General features: G+C 40.1%; 1 protein-coding gene across 3 annotated transcripts in view; it reads right to left on the bottom strand.

The window, feature by feature from the left end:
• PDE10A (phosphodiesterase 10A) overlaps positions 1–20,725 on the bottom strand; it is a 410,304-nt gene that overhangs the window by 56,730 nt on the left and 332,849 nt on the right. For all 3 annotated transcript variants that reach the window (XM_064158232.1, XM_064158231.1, XM_064158233.1), the window contains exons 4-7: positions 12,840–12,960; positions 10,149–10,198; positions 3,570–3,710; positions 463–618 (exon numbers count right to left, since the gene is read on the bottom strand). In XM_064158232.1, the coding sequence (XP_064014302.1) occupies positions 463–618; positions 3,570–3,710; positions 10,149–10,198; positions 12,840–12,960 (468 nt within the window). The remainder of the gene's footprint in view (positions 1–462; positions 619–3,569; positions 3,711–10,148; positions 10,199–12,839; positions 12,961–20,725) is intronic.

Here is a 20,725-nt window from a genome sequence, read left to right as displayed (position 1 = left end):
ATTAACTCCTCTAACAGCACTTATATTATTTTTACTTATATTTCAAATTACATTACACCTACTCTCCATTAACTCCTCTAACAAGATTTATATTATTTTTCCTTATATTATATTTAAACCTATATTGCACCTACTCTCATTAACTTCTCTAACAACTCTGTATTGAGTTTAAAGCTAGTGAATGAAATCTGGAACCTGTTGTTAGTTTGTTTGTCTGGGTTTTTTTCACTCAAGAACACAAGGTAAAATTCTTGATGTGTCTCCACACTTCCGTAGTAAATTTTACCTCCTGTGAGTGAAAACACAAATCACTACTTTTTTCAATAAGTAACATTTGAGGAGAACAAAAAATCAAGTACACAAAAGATAATAAGCACATCAGGAAAGTCAGAGAAGGAAGTTTCAGAGGGTTGATGTGCCGACCATTGCGGCAAAGTGGGTGAAGGTTGGGTATGAGCTCACCTCTTGGTGACTAAGGTGGAAGGCTTCTTTGCCCCAGTGACGGTAAAGCTCCAGGATACCAATCAGATCACCAATTGCAGTGACAATTGGCAAACACAAAACAGATTGGATACGGGTCCCTGATTCCAGCCCAGTACCTTTGGGAAATCGCTCATCCTACAAAATGTAAGCACAATCTGATAAAACATAAACATCATAACATTACAATGACAGCTAGATTGACATTTTCCTCCCCCTCCTGGCTCATCAGAGCTGCAGAAAAATGCTAAAATTCACTAAAATTCACATACAATTCTAAGTCACCTACCAAAATAATGTAATTTAACAGTCTCAGCATTAGTTTACATATACAGCTAACCTTACTGACCTAAATGCAGAATTAGCTATGATATTAGACACCGCTTTGGGTTTGTCACTATAACATATTTTCTCTACTCTCATAGGCAGCATGAATGGCATTTCATTGCTACTATCAGTGCAGGTTAAGTAAAAATTAACCAAACAATACTACTCTAGCATCCCCTTCACCCACAAAGATCAAGGCACTTGTAATCAGGAAGTCAGCTGCTCAGGTTTCACCATTACCAAGCAGATAGCAGTGCTTGCAAAAGAACAAAAAATGAAACCTGAGGCTAAGGCTTTAGGTTACACAGTGATAATCTTCAGCCAGCTTCTAAGGAGGAAAATGTGTTCCCAAAATATTATGCAGAAGAAGAATATTTCTCCTTCCCTTGCTTATGCATCCTAAATAAACCAGTGAAAACGTTACAGGAACAAGTGTTAAAATAATCCAACCAGCTGCTATAAAAGGCCCAAATACATAACTTCTAATCTATACTGTGAATGGCCAAGGCTTGATAGCTTCAGTTGCCCATGCAGGAAAACTCACAAATACCTGAGAAACCACCTGGATGTTAGTATGCTAGTTTGAGCCTAGCTGGGATATTTTAGTGAGAGGAATTGGATTATAGCCTGTGAAAGGAAACAATGGTGATGTCTGCTGCACTCATAGGCTTGCTGAGATGGATAAAAACAAGAACACAAACATAGATAACAGAGTTGCTCTCTGGCTTTTAGGTTACCTCCCTTCTCTCTCTAACCTGCTGCCTGTGTAACTAATCCTTCTGCTTCCTAACCTCCCTGGCCGACTCCCCAAATTCACATTGAATATAAGGCAAAGTTTGGGATAAGGTAGGGAGGTGGAAGGAAAGTGGAAGGGTGGTTGGGAGCCCCTCCTGGGGACTCTGGTTTCTGGGAGGGCTGTTGTGTTTCTGCATCACTTTTCAACTTGTGTATTTCTGTCTATAGCTGTATGTATTGTAAATACCTGCTTGTATCTTGTGCTAAGCTGTAAATAGAAAGCTTCATTCTTTAATTTCCAGCTCAGCTGAGTCTAGCCTGGGTGATTTTCTTAAGTGTGTGGGGGCGGGGAACACCCAAACCATCACAGTTGGTAAGGCAGTAGGTAGCCAATGGGAAGTACATAAGACCCACTTCAGTGCACATCAATCCTTCAGTATTTGATTTGTACCAGATGTTCCCTTCAGGCTGTAGTTAGGCAACAGACACTCCATCAAAAATGATCAAAATCTCTCTCTTCTCAAAGAAAACAGCAAACAATCTCTACCTTAATTACTGAGATGACAATCAATCTGAATAGCTAGGAACAAGTGACAGACAAAAGAGAGTGGGAAGTACTTCACAAAACAAGCCTCCTGCTTTCACTTTTCAATTCTAGCCTTAAAAAAATATGGGTTGGCATGGCAAGCAGCTCCCTTTCACTGTTGAGATGGCTTCTAAACTCCTACGACAGCAAAGCATATCACTAAAGGGACTCTTAGTGATTCTAAAATGAATCTCCATTTTTGGTCAGTAATCCACTAACCAAAAAAAGTCAAAAATTTCTCCCCACCACCCTCACCAAGTTTCCTGTGAATGTAAAATCAAAACACGCAACCACTGTATACAAGGGTATGGTGACATTGGTTGGAAATTATCAACAACAATTTAAGCCTTATATCCAACTGTAAAAAAAATAACAACATATAAAATCTTTCTAGTCCAGGGTGTGTAGAAGGCACTGAATGTAACTAGAGGGGAAGTGGATTCTGCCTTTTGATTTTGTGGTTTTGTTTAAGTGTACTCACATTAGGCCTTCAGTATTTTGTTTACAGCTTGAGTTTGTCCTATAAAAGGCATATATTTTTTAACAAATATTTTTGGTTAAAATATTGATCAGCCATGTCCAATTTGGGGCACAATATCCAAGACTGTTATTCTGGATAGAAGTCAAAAGGATAGAAAACACTGAAGAGAGAAGAGAATTTAAACTTCCTGGGTGTTGTCATACCACCTGACCATACAGTTTTATTAAGTACAGTTCAAACACTGCTTTCACAGAACTGCACTGATGAATCTACAAGAAGTTGTTTCAGTGAAAGACAAAACATTTAAAAGACAGACATGCAGGGTACCAAATATTAGCAGGATATCACCTTATGCTTTTCTGAATCCTTTTCTGGGCAAAAGCCTGAACTTTGGTAGCAGTTACACTGGTGTGCCTTTCACACATCTACTGATGTACTCTACCTTTACATGAGTGTTAAGTAAAGATCAAAATCCTGTCTAACAACCAGAACTCTGCCATTCTTCTCAGTCTGAGCCCTGAATTAGAATCAAAATAAACTTGGGCTATATGGGAGTCTTCTTGTTTGGCATGAGCACACAAAATATTTATAAAACCAGGAAGACAGAAGTTGTGAATGATAGGTTTGGCTTTTTGACTCTCCAAATGACTACGTTCCCTAATCTAAGCACCAAAATTCCTTAATCAAAGCACCAGTGACTAAATTCCCTAATCTAAGCACCAAAAAATGTTAAAAGAAAAAAAAATTAAAAATATTTAAGTTTAACAATAAATGATATATTCTAAAATCAATCCATCAAGCTAATCTGAACTCAGATTTATTTTCTTGGTAGGAATGCACCAAGATCATGTAAATTCTATCATTATACATTCATTTTGACAAACATTTGATCATCTAAATATTCATTCTAAGAAAACACTGTAATTATCTTGTTAAAAGGAGAAAGAGAAAGCTTTTTACCCCCAGAATATCTTCTACTAACAACGTTTTTCTGGATCTAGCTACATAAGCAGATACTGTAGTGCCATGTGCAATGGGGCCTGCAGGGATGAGCTGTGGTTGTCCTTCCTTAGCTCCTGGTGGTGTAAATATACACAGACTCTAGTTAGAAGGAAAGAAGAAAAAAAAAAAACAAAAGAAAGAAAAGAAAGAATGCAATTAGAATGCATGGTTACTTTTATGGAGTTTCTGTGCTATTGATGTAGCATAAAGGATTGAATAAAGTAGATAATGTGAAGAAACACAGCTTTTGACAATATAAAGTAATTGGATAAGTTCTGCTTAAATGTTTTGAAATCTCTGGTAATTTCATTCTAATATTACCATTCAGACAGTGGATAACTATTCTGCTGAAGTCAGACACCACCTAGATCAGGGCAGTCAGACACCACCTAGATCAGGGTAGTCATACATCACCTAGATCAGGGCAGTCATAGACACCACCTAGATCAGGGCAGTCATAGACACCACCTAGATCAGGGCAGTCATAGACACCACCTAGGTCAGGGCAGTCATAGACACCACCTAGATCAGGGCAGTCAGACACCACCTAGATCAGGGCAGTCATACATCACCTAGATCAGGGCAGTCAGACACCACCTAGATCAGGGCAGTCAGACACCACCTAGATCAGGGCAGTCATAGACACCACCTAGATCAGGGCAGTCAGACACCACCTAGATCAGGGCAGTCATAGACACCACCTAGATCAGGGCAGTCAGACACCACCTAGATCAGGGCAGTCATACATCACCTAGATCAGGGCAGTCATACATCACCTAGATCAGGGTAGTCATAGACACCACCTAGATCAGGGCAGTCAGACACCACCTAGATCAGGGCAGTCAGACACCACCTAGATCAGGGCAGTCAGACACCACCTAGATCAGGGCAGTCATAGACACCACCTAGATCAGGGCATCAGACACCACCTAGATCAGGGCAGTCATAGACACCACCTAGATCAGGGCAGTCAGACACCACCTAGATCAGGGCAGTCATACATCACCTAGATCAGGGTAGTCATAGACACCACCTAGATCAGGGCAGTCAGACACCATCTAGATCAGGGTAGTCATAGACACCACCTAGATCAGGGCAGTCAGACACCACCCAGATCAGGGCAGTCATACATCACCTAGATCAGGGCAGTCAGACACCACCTAGATCAGGGCAGTCATACATCACCTAGATCAGGGTAGTCATAGACACCACCTAGATCAGGGCAGGCAGACACCACCTAGATCAGGGCAGGCAGACACCACCTAGATCAGGGCAGGCAGACACCACCTAGATCAGGGCATTCAGACACCACCTAGATCAGGGTAGTCATAGACACCACCTAGATCAGGGCAGTCAGACACCATCTAGATCAGGGCAGTCATAGACACCACCTAGATCACAGTTGCATTTTATTTACCATGAACACAGCAAATGCATAAAGGCTCAGAGAGAAAAATATTACCTTGTAGTTTACCTTGTGTAAAACAGTTGCAAATACAGATAAATGTCAAACGTACAAACTCTTCTGGGTGTCAAACATTCTTCAAATCTAAATATGTTAATTGTTGGGGTTTTTGGATGAAAAATAAACTTGATGGAACAGTAGAGTGTTGAAAAACAATGTTTCTATCTAAGCCTCTAAAATTTTCCTTTCAGCATATTGGCTTCATACATCTCATGCAACTAGAATGAAAGATACTCCCTCCACAGGACAGCTCCATTGAACATAAACACACACAGAGTATTTAGTCCATTTTGATATCCTGCATTATGGTACAAGTGCATGAAATCATTAAAATTATTGCTCTGACAATTTTTTTTTTTGGTCTGTTTTTTATTTTTGGGGGATTTGCTTGGTTGGTAGGTGTGGTTCTAGGTTTTTTGTTTTTCTGTATTACCCAAAGAAGCCAGAAAAAAGGTTTAGGATAGAAATGGCACAGTAATATTGAAATTAATTGAAAATCTGAAATTATTGAAATATTGAAGTATCTTCACAGATATTTGACCTGCTATAAAATTTGCTTATAGGAAAAAGGTTCATATTGCAGAGTAATGAAAAACACAGGAAATGAAGTGCACTGTTTGAAGTCTAAATTAGGTAGTCTAGAGGAATCACTCAAATGCAATTAACAGCATACTGAAGACAAGATTAGCACATTTCGTAGAATGGTAAATTCAACCAGGTTAGAAGAGAACTCCAAGGTCATCCAGTTCAAGCTATCAACCAGCCCTAGCCAATCAACTATCAACAGCTTCCTCGCTCTGCTAAGTATTACCATTTGTTGGCAAATAAGGCAACTGAGTTCTTCCACTTATAAGAGTGCACAATGTTAGAACTGATCCAAGGATGGGGACGAACACCTTCTGAACTGACATGCAGCTAGTGGAGTTCCACCTGGAAATGTTTACACTTCAGAGATGTTTACACATGAAAGGCATCTTAGCCTGGGACAACAACCAGAGACAGCAAGGAGCAGTTCTGCAGTAATTCCAACCCACAGCACAAATGCACTAGATGGCACTGCACATCAAGCTGCGACAACTTCTGCGTCACCAGACATTTTAGAATCTATTGGACTAGAAGATCTTTTGTGGTCCCTTCCAACCCCTAACACTCTGTGTGCGTGATTCTGCATGTAAAGATACATCCTGACGCGCAGAGTATGTGCACGTATTTGTGGCTTCAAGTAATTATTTCTTACAATAAAGCTTTTGGAAACTTCTGTCTGAAGCAAGGATGATCTGTTTGTTAGCACAGTTTGCAGATTCAGGAATAAGTAAAACTCACGAGACCCAATAAAAGCCACTTTAAGTGTATGCCCATTAAATTCAAACTCATACATTTTTATGCAGGAATCACAATCATAGAATCAATCAGGTTAGCAGAGACCTCCAAGATCATCCAGTCCAACCTAGCACACAGCTCTAAACAATCAACTACACCATGGCACTAAGTGTCTCATCCAAGCTTTTCTTGAACACCTCCAGGGATGGCGACTCCACCACCTCCCTGGGCAGCCCATTCCAATGCCAATCACTCTCTCTGACAACAACTTCCTAACAACATCCAGCCTAGACCTCCCATGCCACAACTTAAGACTGTGTCCCCTTGTTCTGTTGCTGCTTGCCTGGCAGGAGGCACCAACCCCCACCTTGCTGCAGCCTCCCTTCAGGTAGTTGTAGACAGCAATGAGGTCAGCCCTGAGCCTCCTCCTCTCCAGGCTAAACACCCCCAGCTCCCTCAGCCTCTCCTCACAGGACTTGTGCTCCAGGCCTCTTACTCATAGAAATAAGGGCTACAAACAAGAAGCATCCGAAAAATCAGAGAAGATAGTAATATATTATAAACTTTGTCGCTGTGGTAAGGATTCTAGAAATACTGTCTTGTAAAGATGTGGGCTGGGCTTAAATCTGCACCCACCTTGCATGGTAGCTAGACACTGACTTACAGACACACCATCCAATACAAGGGTTTCAGGAAATCCTATACATCATTTTGAAGACTAGATTTGATTAAGATCATTACACATATCTATCCTCATACGGAATAAAACAGAAAACTAAGTTAACTCATTTGCTGGAGAGCTGTGAAAGATTCCTGCTTAATTTGTTTCAAACCAAAGAAACCTGTTTCTTGTCTCCAATACTGCGCTAGTTTGAGCCTAGCTGGGATATTTTGGTGAGAAGAATTACATTATAGGCTGTGAAAAGGAAACAGTGGTGATGGCTACTTCACTCATAGGCTTGCTGAGGTGGATAAGAACAAGAACATAAATATGGATAAGGGAGTCAGTCTCTGGGCTTTTTGGGCTGCACTTCTCTCTCTAACCTGCCTGACTAATTCTTCAGCTTCTTAACTCCCCTGGCCAATTCTCCAAACTCACCCTGAAAGTAAGGCAAAGTCTGGGGTAAGGTAGAGTGGTGGGCAGAATGTGGAAGGGTGGTTGAGAGCCCCTCCTGGGGATTCAAGATTCTGGGAGGGCTGCTGTGTTTCTGTATTACTTTTTACCTTGTATATTTCTGTATCTATCTGTATATCTTGTAAATATCTGCTTGTATACTGTGCTAAGCTGTAAGTATAAAGCTTCATTCAAATTTCCAGCATCTGAGTCTAGTCTAGGTGATTTTCTGAAGTGTGAGGTGGCAGGTAACACCCAAACCATCACAAATACATAGTATTTGCAAAACGGCTGTTATGTACCTTAAAAATATAGAATTTTATTTGCAGAACTGCACTAATGCATAGACAGAGATAAGTTCTCCAGGCTAAACAATAATAAAGTCTTTGTAGTTTTTAGTGGTGGGAAGTTCTTTCAGAAAAGAGTTATACTGGGAAGCAAATAGACCCTACCACCTAATAGGCTGTTAGAAAGGGAAAACAAACCAACCAAACAAAAGAAAGCCCAACCCAGAATGTCCTAAAGGGGCCAGGCCCTGAAGATACCAACATTGGGAGGAACTCCATAATACACTGCATTAATCTAAAAGGCAAATCCTCAACAGAATAAAAATTCTCTAGATCTCAAGCTATGAAGTTAATTTTAACCTTTCACAAAGCATTTAGACATGAATGTGGTTATCTGGAATGCAGTTACTGCCACTCAAGCTTGCTAGCACTGTGCATTCAAAAGGGATGGCTGCCCTTTCTGCACGGTCCTGCCTTTGGCAGCTGAGAGCATTTGCATCAGACTCCACCCATGACAGTGGATACTTTCACTTGCTAATGAGAACCAAAGATCATGTACACAAAGGATGAACAAAATGTTGCTTGAATTACACCTTGTAAGAGGCCAGAGTTAGTCTGTGTGAGATCAGAAGTTACAATAATCCAATAATCACTAGGTTACTAAAGGTAAGATCTGGGAGAAGCAGGGCTTGCAGGTATGTGCATGAGCAGCAGGGAAAGATGGTATGGAACAGATTCCAAAATAAAGGAGGAGTTTGGTTCTCCTTGGTTCAGAGTTCTGGGAGGCACTGGACACACATCACAGGACTCTGGGCACATACAAACCGAGGGCGTGGGCAGGCAAGCTGGAGCGGCACCAGTCTGAGCACCACGCTGGTGCGGTTCCTGGCGGCCGACCAGCTCTGCTAGCTACGCACCTCTGTGGAGCCAGTGAGGTAGGGTGAGCATAGCCTGCCCTCTGATCGATAAAGCTACTTGGGATTGTTTGTCAGCTCTTATTCAGCAGGGCAGTTTCTCCCTATGGCTGTGGCAGGTGAGCCATAGGTATTGTGTATATACATTTCTTGTGGATGGTTTCAGTGTTTAAGCAATACTAAAGTATTGAAACTGTACCCAGAGGGCAAGTACCCATGTGTGAGAGCATTCCCTGGTCCCAAAGAACTCAATGGAACATACCCATCTGTGACATGGTTATCAGAAATCTGTGCTATATACATACTTGCAGAACTGAGCCAGACTAAACCCAATTTCTGAATAACAAAATAGGCTATCTTTATTACAGGAAATGATCGTTACATGGGGAAAAACAGCAACAACAAAGAATGCAAATCCTACTGCTGTTTCTTTCAGGGAATCTCTATATGGCCCTACTTTCACACCCTCCAAATTAGAAGCCATTTTTTTGAAAAGCCTCAAGTCAACTGCAGGTTTGTACCTCTTCAATCTGTTTCCATTATGCAAAAAATACTTCCTCCCCCCATAAATTCAATTATTTCACAAAGAGCAAAGAAAATTGGTTATTGGAGTATACAAAAATGAAATATTTAAGCTGCCTCTGTAAAGTAAGGAAACAAGAGTGACAGGAATATTTTCCTCTCACAACTTTTCAGTAGGAAAAGCTTAAATTTGTTTCTGGAAATAGTGAAAGACATAAAATTTCAGACAAAATGTTAAGCTGATGGAACTGTCTGAAGTGTAAACAGTATTTCCCCCTTCATAACCAATACAAATTACTACAAGATTCTGTATGATGTAACTGCAGACATTAATCTGCATGGAAACAAAAATGTAACTCGGCCTAAGTATCAAATAGCCAAACAGTGAGTGCTGTACTCTGTTATTTAGTGTATTACCTGAGAACTTAGCTTATGCTAACTAAAACCTACATCAGAAATTCAGATTATCTCACTATCAAATTGCAGCTGACAGTTAATGATAACATTAAAACATGATAACATTAAAAAGAAAACTAATTCAGAGAGATAACTTGCTGACAAGCACAGAATAAAGCCAAATGAAGATTCCTGTTTGTTAAAGACAATTAACTATGGGGCTAAACTGCAAGTTAAGGTGCTCCAAGTCAGAGAAACAATAGCTCTACTGCCAAATCCTTAAGAAAAAAAAATCAGAAGGCTGTGGAATCTAGGAGGAGGAAATACTTTTTTCATTACCATTATATTCAGTAAAATTCTATTGTACAGAAATAAATATAACATAGAGCAAATATTCAGCAGTTAGGCCATATTGTTCAGTTAAATGATGTGTGAAATAAAAATCAAAATATCACTGTCAAATTGGAACATGTACTTGCAACTGCACAGAAAGCCAGCATCTTAATGCAGTATACTTACATTATTGCATTCTCCCAGGAAATATAGTGCAAATCCATCAGCTTTCGTAGCTGCCAAGGCAATAATAAAAGAGGTAATTGTAGTCACTGGGAGAAATCAAACTTATACAAGATTCCTGAGGTGAAGCCACAGATTCAATTCTACTTAGCACAAACATTCTAAAGGTGAAGGTCTACTGCTATGTCCCTTGAAAAGCTTACACTCCAGCAACCTAGAGTTCTACATTCTAAAAGAGAATGACCAACAACATCCTTATACATCTTATTCTTATTCCAAGCCTTAGTGTCTGTAAATTGAAATCAATTCATATAAAAATATAGAAGTAACATAAGAATGTGTGTTTGCAGTATCATCAGCCAAACAACATTCTAATTTGCATAAGTAAAACAACTACCCTCTGTACACAGTAAATTACATTTTTCCTTGTCTTAAGATAGAAACTATAGGGAAATAAAGTGTTAGAAATATTGCCACAAAAATAGGTTTCAAAACAAAACCCTTTCTAGTTTCTGCACCTGCCCCATACTGAGAACACCGACACAAACAAGGGAGGGAGTATTTGCCAGATTGAGATTGCTGTAAATTCAAATCAATTGATATAAAAACATAGAAGTAACATAAGAATGTGTATTTCCAGTATCATCAGCCAAACAACATTCTAATTTGCATAAGTAAAATAACTACCCTCTGTACACAGTAAATTACATTTTCCTTGCCTTAAAATAGAAACTATAGGGAAATAAAGTGTAAGAAATATTGTCACAAAAATAGGTTTCAAAACAAAACCCTTTCTAGTTTCTGCACCTGCCTCATACTGAGAACACTGACACAAAAGGGAAGTGAATATTTGCCAGATTGAGACTGCTGTAAGAAACATGGTAAAGCCAAGTTTCTTTAACTCTCAAAAGTCTAGTCAGTCAACCAGCATAAGTTACTGCTAAAATGGAAATTCTCAAAATCAGAAGATACAGCAGTCTTATTTTTTTTCACTCCTGCTTTACACAGCACACTTTGATGCTTTCAGTGTTAAGTCTGCCTTTCAAACAGTTTAAGTTTCTAACTACTAAATGCACATATCTGATATGCAGTTTTTAGGAATGAACACAGGAATCCAGTTAGTACACTTCAGTGGCGCAGTTATTCTTGCGTGTGACCAAATCACCTGGCTTTCTGCAGTTCTCTGACAAAAGTGAAAAAGTCCCATTGTGAAGTGTGCTAGTTTAAAGCTAGCTAGAATGTTCTGCAGAGGAGAATTAGATTACAGGTTGTGAAAAAGAAACGATGGTGATGTCTGCTTCACTCATAGGCTTGCTGAGATGGATGAGAACAAGAACACAAACATAGATAAGACAGTAGCTCTCTGTCTGGGCTGAACCTCTCTAACCTAACCTGACATCTGTGTGACTAATCCATCTGCTTCCTAACCTCCCTGGCCAACCCTCCATACTACCTTAAACATAACACAAGATCTAGGTAGAGGGGTGGGAAGAAGGTGGAAAGGTGGTTGGGAGCCCCTCCTGGGGACTCTGGTTTCTGGGAGGGCTGTTGTGTTTCTGTATTACTTTTTTAACTTGTATATTTCTGTATAGACTGTAAATACGTGTTTGTATCTTGTGCTAAGCTGTAAATATAAAGCTTCATTCAATTTCCAGAGCCGCTGAGTCTAATCTGGGTGATTTTCTTAGGTGAGGAGGGCTGGTAACACCCAAACCATCACATGTAGTTCCTTGCTTATTGTCAACTGTGTCACATCACTGAGAACTCAGCATGACAAACTGTGTTCTGATTTTTAAGTCTTTCAGCTGTACTAAGTAAGCACATGGAGCTATGAGGCATATAAGCACTGTAAAGGAAATGTATTCAAAACCTCACGAGCTTTAAAAAAGAAGTAACAAAAAAAAACCCTGTGAAACACAGCAGAATATGTCTGCTGTATCTTCTCACCTTCTCTGTATTAACAAAATCCAGTCTGATTAGCTGTGAGTTGGACATCGATATCTAAATACCCTCTTAAGCAAAATCAGTAAATAGAAGTGGTCCTCTTAAAATGTCAGATACATAAAGCAGACCTATTAGTCATCATCATAAAATGATGAAGTAGCAGGGATTTTGTTAAAATCTTTCTGAATTGTTGTCTGAAAGCTACACTGAACAAAACTGCTGATACTTTCTATTGAAATCTGAATTCATTCACTTGGGCTAAAAAGAAGCAGAACTACACTTACGTTGTTATTTGGTTTATGTTTAACTTTTGATTCCTTAGACTATTTCCTTACTGCAAATGGTTAAACAGTGGAATGTAATTTGAGAGCATACAAAAGACATGCCCTCTTTCAGTGAGTAACACCTGTGTTTTGCTTCAAAAGGAATCAAAATTCTCTGATATTACTAATAGGTTTGATTTTTTTTACTTTCAAAACTGAGACTGCAACATCATCATTACCAGAAACTTCCACTCTCTGGTTCATTGAACAGGGTACTCTAATTTTGCAATTGGATACGTAACTGTCTCCAAAAATGAAATTCACTTAAGTGCAATCAAGGATTCAGTGAGGCAAAGTTCATACTGAGAGAAGATCTAAAGAAAACACTGTTATCCCCCAATACCTGTCTTTATTAAGCAAGCTACCAAATAAATGTCCTGTGCCCTGATGCTAAGGAAAAAGTCAGACATCTGATTCTCTTTCTCACCTATTTTAATGATGCTGCTCAGTTCATATAGTAGTAGTTGGTTATCTCCTCCTGTATCCAGGCGCTGTTCTATGTAGCTGTTCAATTCGTACACTACACCTTGCATATTCGTATCCTGGTACTATGGAAATATAAATCAGAACAAAAATCATTTTAAAACAACTCAGATATATTTTTCAGCTTTTAAACATCACATTACAAATAATGTTAAGATTTCAATCCCGAGTCAGTCGTGACTTTCCTAATCCATCTGCCTGAAAAATTGAGTCACTGCCAAGCAAGAAGCACAGAACTCCACTCTATGTTTCATTAGACATTTGTTCAAAGCACGTCAAGGATATCACTGAATGATTAGTAATCACCTAAACTTGGCCACGGCTAAAAATTGTGACAATTATAAAGTAATCCACAGCTTCTTTCTTTCGAGCTCCTACTCCACCATGAAAGGAGGCAACTAGCTTCCTTTGCCAGCATCTTCCACCTCACATTCATGGACCAAATGAAATAACTCTGCAGAGCACCAGTTTTGAGATGGTAGCAGCAATTAACACCAACAGACTGAAGATAGAAATTATGAGTCAAAATTATACCAGCCACTGTGATCTAACAAGCATTTGCTTCATCAGAAGACAGCAAAACCAGGAAGAAAATGCAGATCAGATGGGGTATTTCAATGGGAGCGATGGGCTACTGAGAAACAGCAAGACATGGCTACAATCCTATGGGAAGGCAATGCAGCCTGGCTTTAGAGGCCCAACTGCATTTGGCTCCTGAGTCCTGAAACCAAGACTTAAAGGGCTCATAAAACTGGCAGTACATGTGCATCTATAGCATGACAGCATCATGACCAATAATTTCACAGAAAGCAACACTTGGCAGTCAGTAGATTCATTACACTGCTCAAAAGCGGTAATGTGGTAACTGAAGAAAGCAATATTGTCAATTACTTATTGAACCCAGCAATACAGTAAATCATGTTGCTTAAACTGAAAATGAAGATGGTGATATTTAGATGAATTAATGTTGCTTGAAAGACTAAGACTTATTCTCCTGCTCATTCATACTTTAGAGTCAAATGCAATATAAACCATACCAAGATAAACAGTACTATCGGAAATGCCGTGGAAGTAGAGTACCAAAGACTAGCCACCATTACTCACATTTATAAGCATGTATGTAGTTCTGCTTCATATCTAGCCAAGTCTTCCCTACAGGGAGTTTTGGATTGGACTCGATGAGCTTGAAGGGCTTTCCAATCTAAGAAATTCTGTGAGTCTGTGATATAAATAAGCCCACTGGCATAACAGCCACAGCAGAATCAGAACTTTCCCCGCAATCAAGCAGCAGTCCCATGTGCACAGTAATTACGTAACAAGCATGTGCCCTTTATCCTCACCTGTGCAACGTATGCTTGCAAGCACTTTGTAAGCAGGGCAAATGATTGCATGCATTCATGTTACTGAAAAGATGGCAGCTTTGGAAATCATACAGTCGTAATATGGGAGACTATTACTAACAATCTCTGAATCCACAACTGGCCAGACAAACAGAACTTGTTCAGATTCACAATTAATAATTCTATGACTTAGGTCAATCCCCAGCAGAGAATTCCTCTGCCATGCCATAAAATGGTTGCATTTGTATTTATGTTAACTCAAACCTGTAACTCCCCTGCCAGAGCAGGACTATCCAATCTAGCTCAGGTCACACAGGAACATGTCCAGACAGGCCTTGAAAGTCTCCAGAGATGGAGACTCCACAACCTCTCTGGGGAGCCTGTTCCAGTGCTCTGGGACCCTTACAGTAAAGAAGCTCCCCCTTGAGTTGAGCTGGAACCTCCTGTGCTCCATCCATTGCTCCTTGTCCTATCTCAGGGCACAAGTGAGCAGAGCCAGTCCCCTCCCTCCTGACCCCCAGCCCTCAGATATTTATAAACATTTATTAAATCCCTTCTCAGTCTTCTCTTCTCCAGGCTAAAAACTCTGCTGCAGCTCCAACCTTGGCAGCCCTTTTGCCCCAGGTGTGTATGTGAAGGGCATGGAACCATGAGCTGGATGTTTCCAAAGAGAAGTGATCTCCAGAGGTATTTGTTGTAAAATACATTTTAGAAAGGTGAGTCCTCAAAAAATAATTCAACACACTCAGTGGAAAAAGTGTATTCATTTATCATCTGATACAGTTTCTTCATTTGCTGAGGTACTTCAGCTCACAATTTAAAAAATAGTGTTAAATGCATTTTACTTAATTCATTCTTCCCATTGCTGATATCTTTCTATTTCAGAGTCAGTGTCTACAATTATTTGGGCATATTTACGGTAAAATTCTAAATTTCAGTGACATTACATCAATGTAATTCAAGCGGATGAAAAACTGGTTTAGTGTTATCTCGCCAGCATCACATTTCTAGTAGTTGCATATATTATGATGCTATGAAAAAGTCTTAATCATTAAGAAGTCAAATCATTAGATTAATCCTCAGATGCAAATTTCTACATGTGAAAAGTGAATATTTTGCAGGATTTATATAAAAATATTTCTATGGTTATTTGTCTTTGGAATACTGTGGAGCAACAGAAGACAGCAACTCGTGAGAGGTGATTCAACAATAGTGAGAATCACAGAATCAATCAGGTTAGAAGAGGCCTCCAACATCATCCAGTCCAACCTAGCACCCAGCCTGAAACAATCAACTAGACCATGGCACTAAGTGCCTCAGCCAGGCTTTGCTTGAGCAGCTCGAGATAGCGACTCCACCACCTCCCTGGGCAGTCCATTCCAATGCCAATCACTCTCTCTGACAACAACTTCCTCCTAACATCCAGCCTAGACCTCCCCTGCCACAACTTGAGACTCTGTCCCCTTGTTCTATTGCTGGGTGTCTGGGAGAAGAGACCAACCCCCACCTGGCTGCAGCCTTCCTTCAGGTAGTTGTAGACAGCAATGAGGTCAGCCCTGAGCCTCCTCCTCTCCAGGCTGCACACCCCCAGCTCCCTCAGCCTCTCGTCACAGGGCTCTGCTCCAGGTCCCTCACCAGCTTTGTCACCCTTCTCTGGACACGTTCCAGTATCTCAACATCTCTCTTGAATTGTGGAGCCCAGAACTGGACACAGTACTCAAGATGTGGCCTGACCAGTGCTGAGTACAAGGGAAGAATAACCTCCCTTGTCCTACTAGCTACACCATTCCTGATACAGGCCAGGATGCCATTGGCTCTCCTGGCGCCCTGGGCACACCTTGCCATAATGAGCAATCAGGCACCAAACTTAGGAACAAAGAAGGCTAGATCTTGTATTACTATAGTCATCTGCTGCTTTAAATGCAAGAAATCATTGTATTTTAACTGCAGTAACGTTACTGTGTTTCTGATGACCAACAGGCATAAAGAAAGCAACGCTTGTAAAGAACAAAAAAAAGCAAAAATATTTCATAAATGATAGTAATTAATTTAATTAGTAATGGGAAAGGGCACAAACTATTATTCAGGTTGTTTTTATGTGTACCTGTTAGAGTGTACCTGTTTGATGCGTATATTTATGTGTACCTTCTGTAGTCATGGCAATTATTTTGCTGCACTGATTGGTAGGTCACATCTTGCATCGAAACTAGAGATTCTCATTTTGGGGCACAGATGATTCAGAAAAAACTGTGTCCCAGTAGCACTGAAAAATATATCTAACCTGCACATATGAAGGACCAAAATACGTATCTTGACTTCACTTAAAAAAATAAAATGAAAAAAACCCAAGACACTCCCCCCCTGAAAAAAGGACCACAAATACTACCCACAAAAAAAACAAAACACCAAAAAAAAAAAAAAAAAAAAAAAAAAAAAAAAAAAAAAAGAAAAACACCAACCTACAGAAAGGGATAAAATTGCTTGCTTCATGGTGGAAATGCTGAGCCAAAGGACATCAAAACCTCAGACTGATAAATAAAAGTAGAGAGAATGTGGTAAGCAAGCTTACAGTGCAGAGCTGACTTTCAAAAGAGCAGTGAATTTGGAGAGGAAGCTCAGAAAAATCTCTCACCTCCAAAAAAAAATCAGAAGAGGTAACTGAGGCTGGCCAGAGCAACTGCTTTCATCTAAACTTAGATACTAGAAACCAAGAAGCTATAAAGAGCAGACTTAGCTGGGGTGATTAATTTTAATGCTTGTAAATACCCTCAGAGAAAACTGTTTCTACTCGCATTTGCCTGATGCCTATTCTTCTTGTTCTGAGTGGAGAGGACATGAGTTAGAAGCTGCTCAGTAAATAAAATTTAGCAGTGCTGCACCATACACACAGGTATTTGTGAACTGCTCGTTCACACATCAAATGCTGTTCACAAAAGCTAAGAAGGGAAAATACGAGATGACATTTGATAGGACAGGCTCGGTTACACCTAAAGATGCAAACCACCTCTCACTTGCTACAGAAAGGGTTCACTAATTTTGAAGGCACACATTTACCAGTCTGTTTTTGTAGCTGATTTCAAAACCTTGGAGATGATGAACATCTTCCTTGCAAGAAGCTTTTTGCTAAATAGCCCCCATTTACCAGCAACCAATTCTAATCTTTCCCTCAGCTCCTTCTCTGTCACCAAATCACAGAATCAGTCAGGGTTGGAAGGGACCACAAGGATCAGCCAGTTCCAACCCCCCCTGCCATGAACAGGGATACCCTACCTAGAGCAGGCTGCCCACAGCCTCAGCCAGCCTGGCCTTAAACACCTCCAGCCACGGGGTCTCAACCACCTCCCTGGGCAACCCATTCCAGGCTCTCACCACTCTCATGCTAAACAACTTCCTCCTCCTCACATCCAGTCTGAACCTCCCCACCTCCACTCCAGCTTTGCTCCATTCCCCTCTGTCCTGTCACTCCCTGAGAGCCTAAAAAGTCTCTCCTCAGCCTGTTTTGTAGGCCCCCTTCAGATCCTGGAAGGCCACAAGTAAGATGACCTGGGAGCCTCCTCTTCTCCAGACTGAACAGCCGCAACTCTTCCAGTCTGTGCTCACAGCAGAGGTAACACTGAAATAAATTGCTTCACTAGTAATAAGAAAAAGACTTAATAACAAGTGAAGGCTTGGCTTAAGAGAAAAGAACATTATGATTATACAGAAGTAACCAAATAGCTACTTTTATCTATAAGGCTCATAAACTTCATAAATACCTCAATTATATCACCTCTCTGGATTATATAACAAAACAGCATAATGAGCTTCATTTTAAGTTGACAAGGCTGAATACTGTTCCTCTTTATAAAAAGCTTTTTATAAAACCATATTCCTTCCTAATACTTGACTTGTGAGCACTCAGAAGACAGCATGTACAAAATTAAAAATAAACTTGCTCATTTTCCTACCACTGTTGCTTGTCACTACCGAAGTATCCACAGGCTTTTCTTTATAAAGAAATCAGCTTATACAAGCACCGCGATAACGGGTGCAGTGCCACTTGCATCACTTCTAAAGGCTAAATATATGTTTGTTCTAGTTCCCTCAAACTTTTTGATTCATTTGCCACGGTCTGCAGTTCTGGCTGATGTCTGTACAGAAAACACATAGTATACAGAAAACACGTAGTGGTGAGATCCTGGACTGGGTTGCCCAGGGAGGTGGTTGAGGCCCCATTGCTGAGGGTGTTTAAGGCCAGACTGGATGAAGCTCTGACCAGCCTGCTCTAGGGTAGCGTGCCCTTGCACAGGGGGCAGGCAGGGTTGGAACTAGATGATCCTTGTGGTCCCTTCCAACCCTGACTGATTCTATGAAATCCCATCTTTTGTAAAGAAATACTACAAAGAATAGGCTTGTTTTGACAACGTGTCACCAAAAAGCCCAAACTTTTATTATCACTTTGGTGGTGAAGATCCATGCAATTACCCCAACTATTTGCTGAAAACACACTTGCTAATTCTGTAACTGTCACTGACATACTGTGCTGGGTGTTAGCTGCTGCCAAGGCAGCTGCCAAAAGCTCCAAGTCCAAAAAGGGGAAAAGAAAGGATTAAAGTATTATTCCTGCTTCCAAGAATAAAGTACTGTAAATGAGCTAGTCGCTTGTTAGGTAATAATTTTCTGGTGTTTATATGGTAAATTTCTGCAAAGTCAACTGTTGTTGGCATCACCAAAGTTTATAAAGCAAAGGTACTTGCCAAAAGGCAGCTTCACTGAAGTCTTGTTTAAGTAAACACAGAATGGAAAGTTATTAAGCTAAATGAACAACAGCTAATTTTGTTCTGATCGTATCAGGAACAGAAAGCATTATTCTTTAAACTTCAGAATGTGAGATACAAAAGACCAGGCTGTGATCATGGGAGCAGCACACAGAACAAAACCCTGGCTAGAGTTCATGTGGGAATGGGATTATTTTTGCCAGCTGAAAAGAGTAACATCTCCAATGCGTACTTTTCACTAGTACTATAAAAGAAATATCTTCAGTCTAGACATAAGTTATATGGCTTCTTTTGTGGATAAAACAGCAAAAACAAAGTACAAAGTTCAGCTGAAATCTTCTTCATCAAAACAGTGCAACTGTTGGTTTTCTTTCTGCAATCCCATTGCCTAGTGTGCTGGTTTGAAGCTAGCTAGAATGTTTTGGTGAGAAGAACTAGATTACAGACTGTAAAAAGGAAGCAATGGTGACATCTACTGCACTCATAGGCTTGCTGAGATGGATAAGAACACAAACATAGATAACAGAGTCCCTGCCTGGGCTTTGGGCTGAACTTCTCTCTCACCTAACCTGCCATTTGTGTGACTAATCCACCTGCTTGCTAACACCCCTGGCCGACCCTCCATACTACCTTAAACATAAGGCAAGATCTGGGGTAAGGTAGAGGAGTGTAAGGGTGGTTGGGAGCCCCTCCTGGGGACTCAGGTTTCTGGGAGGGCTGTTGTGTTTCTGTATTACCTTTTAACTTGTGTATTTCTGTCTATAGCTGTATATGTTGTAAATATCTGCTTGAATATTGTGCTAAGCTTCATTAATTTCCAGATCATCTGAGTCTAGTCTGGGTGATTTTCTTAAGTGTGGGGAGGCAGGTAACACCCAAACCATCACACCTGGAAAACCACTCTGTAGCTAGAACGTGTGGAATTGGCCAACATACAATCAGTAAGCAGAAGAAATTCAGCATTTCCAAGGATAGTCCCAATGCTACATCATGTGAAAAGGAGATTCTGTCTCCAGTTACATATATTTCATAAATACTGGAATCTAGCATGCAGAAAAAAAGTCACAGGCTCAACTGTTTGATCACAGATGCTCATGAGGTATATTGTAATCAGAGTTGCCTTTATGCCAAAAGCAGTATACAGAAACTGTGAAATTGTACCTTTTCTTTTTCTCTTCCCCTCCACCATTCACCAGCTACTATGCCAGGTCAGTCTCTGATATCTTTACATACAACTTCTGAACAAAAATATGTTATGAATTTGTCCTCAGTACACCAGATTTAACAGTAACAAACTTCAAAAAGCTCCTTTTCTCTTCTGCAAGTCCCAACATTTAAAATATGGAGAAGTTTCCTCCCACTCCCTCATTTCAAAACCATGCAATGTAAGGCTGATAGCCAAGGCTGCTGCTTTATTTTCATTCTCCTGCTAAGAACACAAGCAATTAGAAATGCAGTTTCCACATCTGCCTGAATCTCAGTATTCAAAGACTGAAACTTCAACACAAATCCTTTAAAATACTGAAATTTCCTTTCAATAATTAAAGAATATAAAGAGGTGTTTTTTTTAAATCTGGATGCCACTCATCCCACTGCACTTCACTGACTGAAACAAAGGCAAATGAATGACATGTTCAGTATTCAGAGTTCCTGAAAAAAACTCATAAACCTGCATGTTTAAAAAGAAAAAGAAGCGAGCCTTTTGGGTGGTGAAAGCAGTTAAACGACACACA

Source organism: Pogoniulus pusillus, chromosome 18, assembly GCF_015220805.1.
Source record: "Pogoniulus pusillus isolate bPogPus1 chromosome 18, bPogPus1.pri, whole genome shotgun sequence".
NCBI lineage: Eukaryota > Metazoa > Chordata > Aves > Piciformes > Lybiidae > Pogoniulus > Pogoniulus pusillus.
The sequence above is the reverse complement of the archived record's forward strand: the minus strand, read 5'-3'. Positions and strand labels throughout refer to the sequence as shown.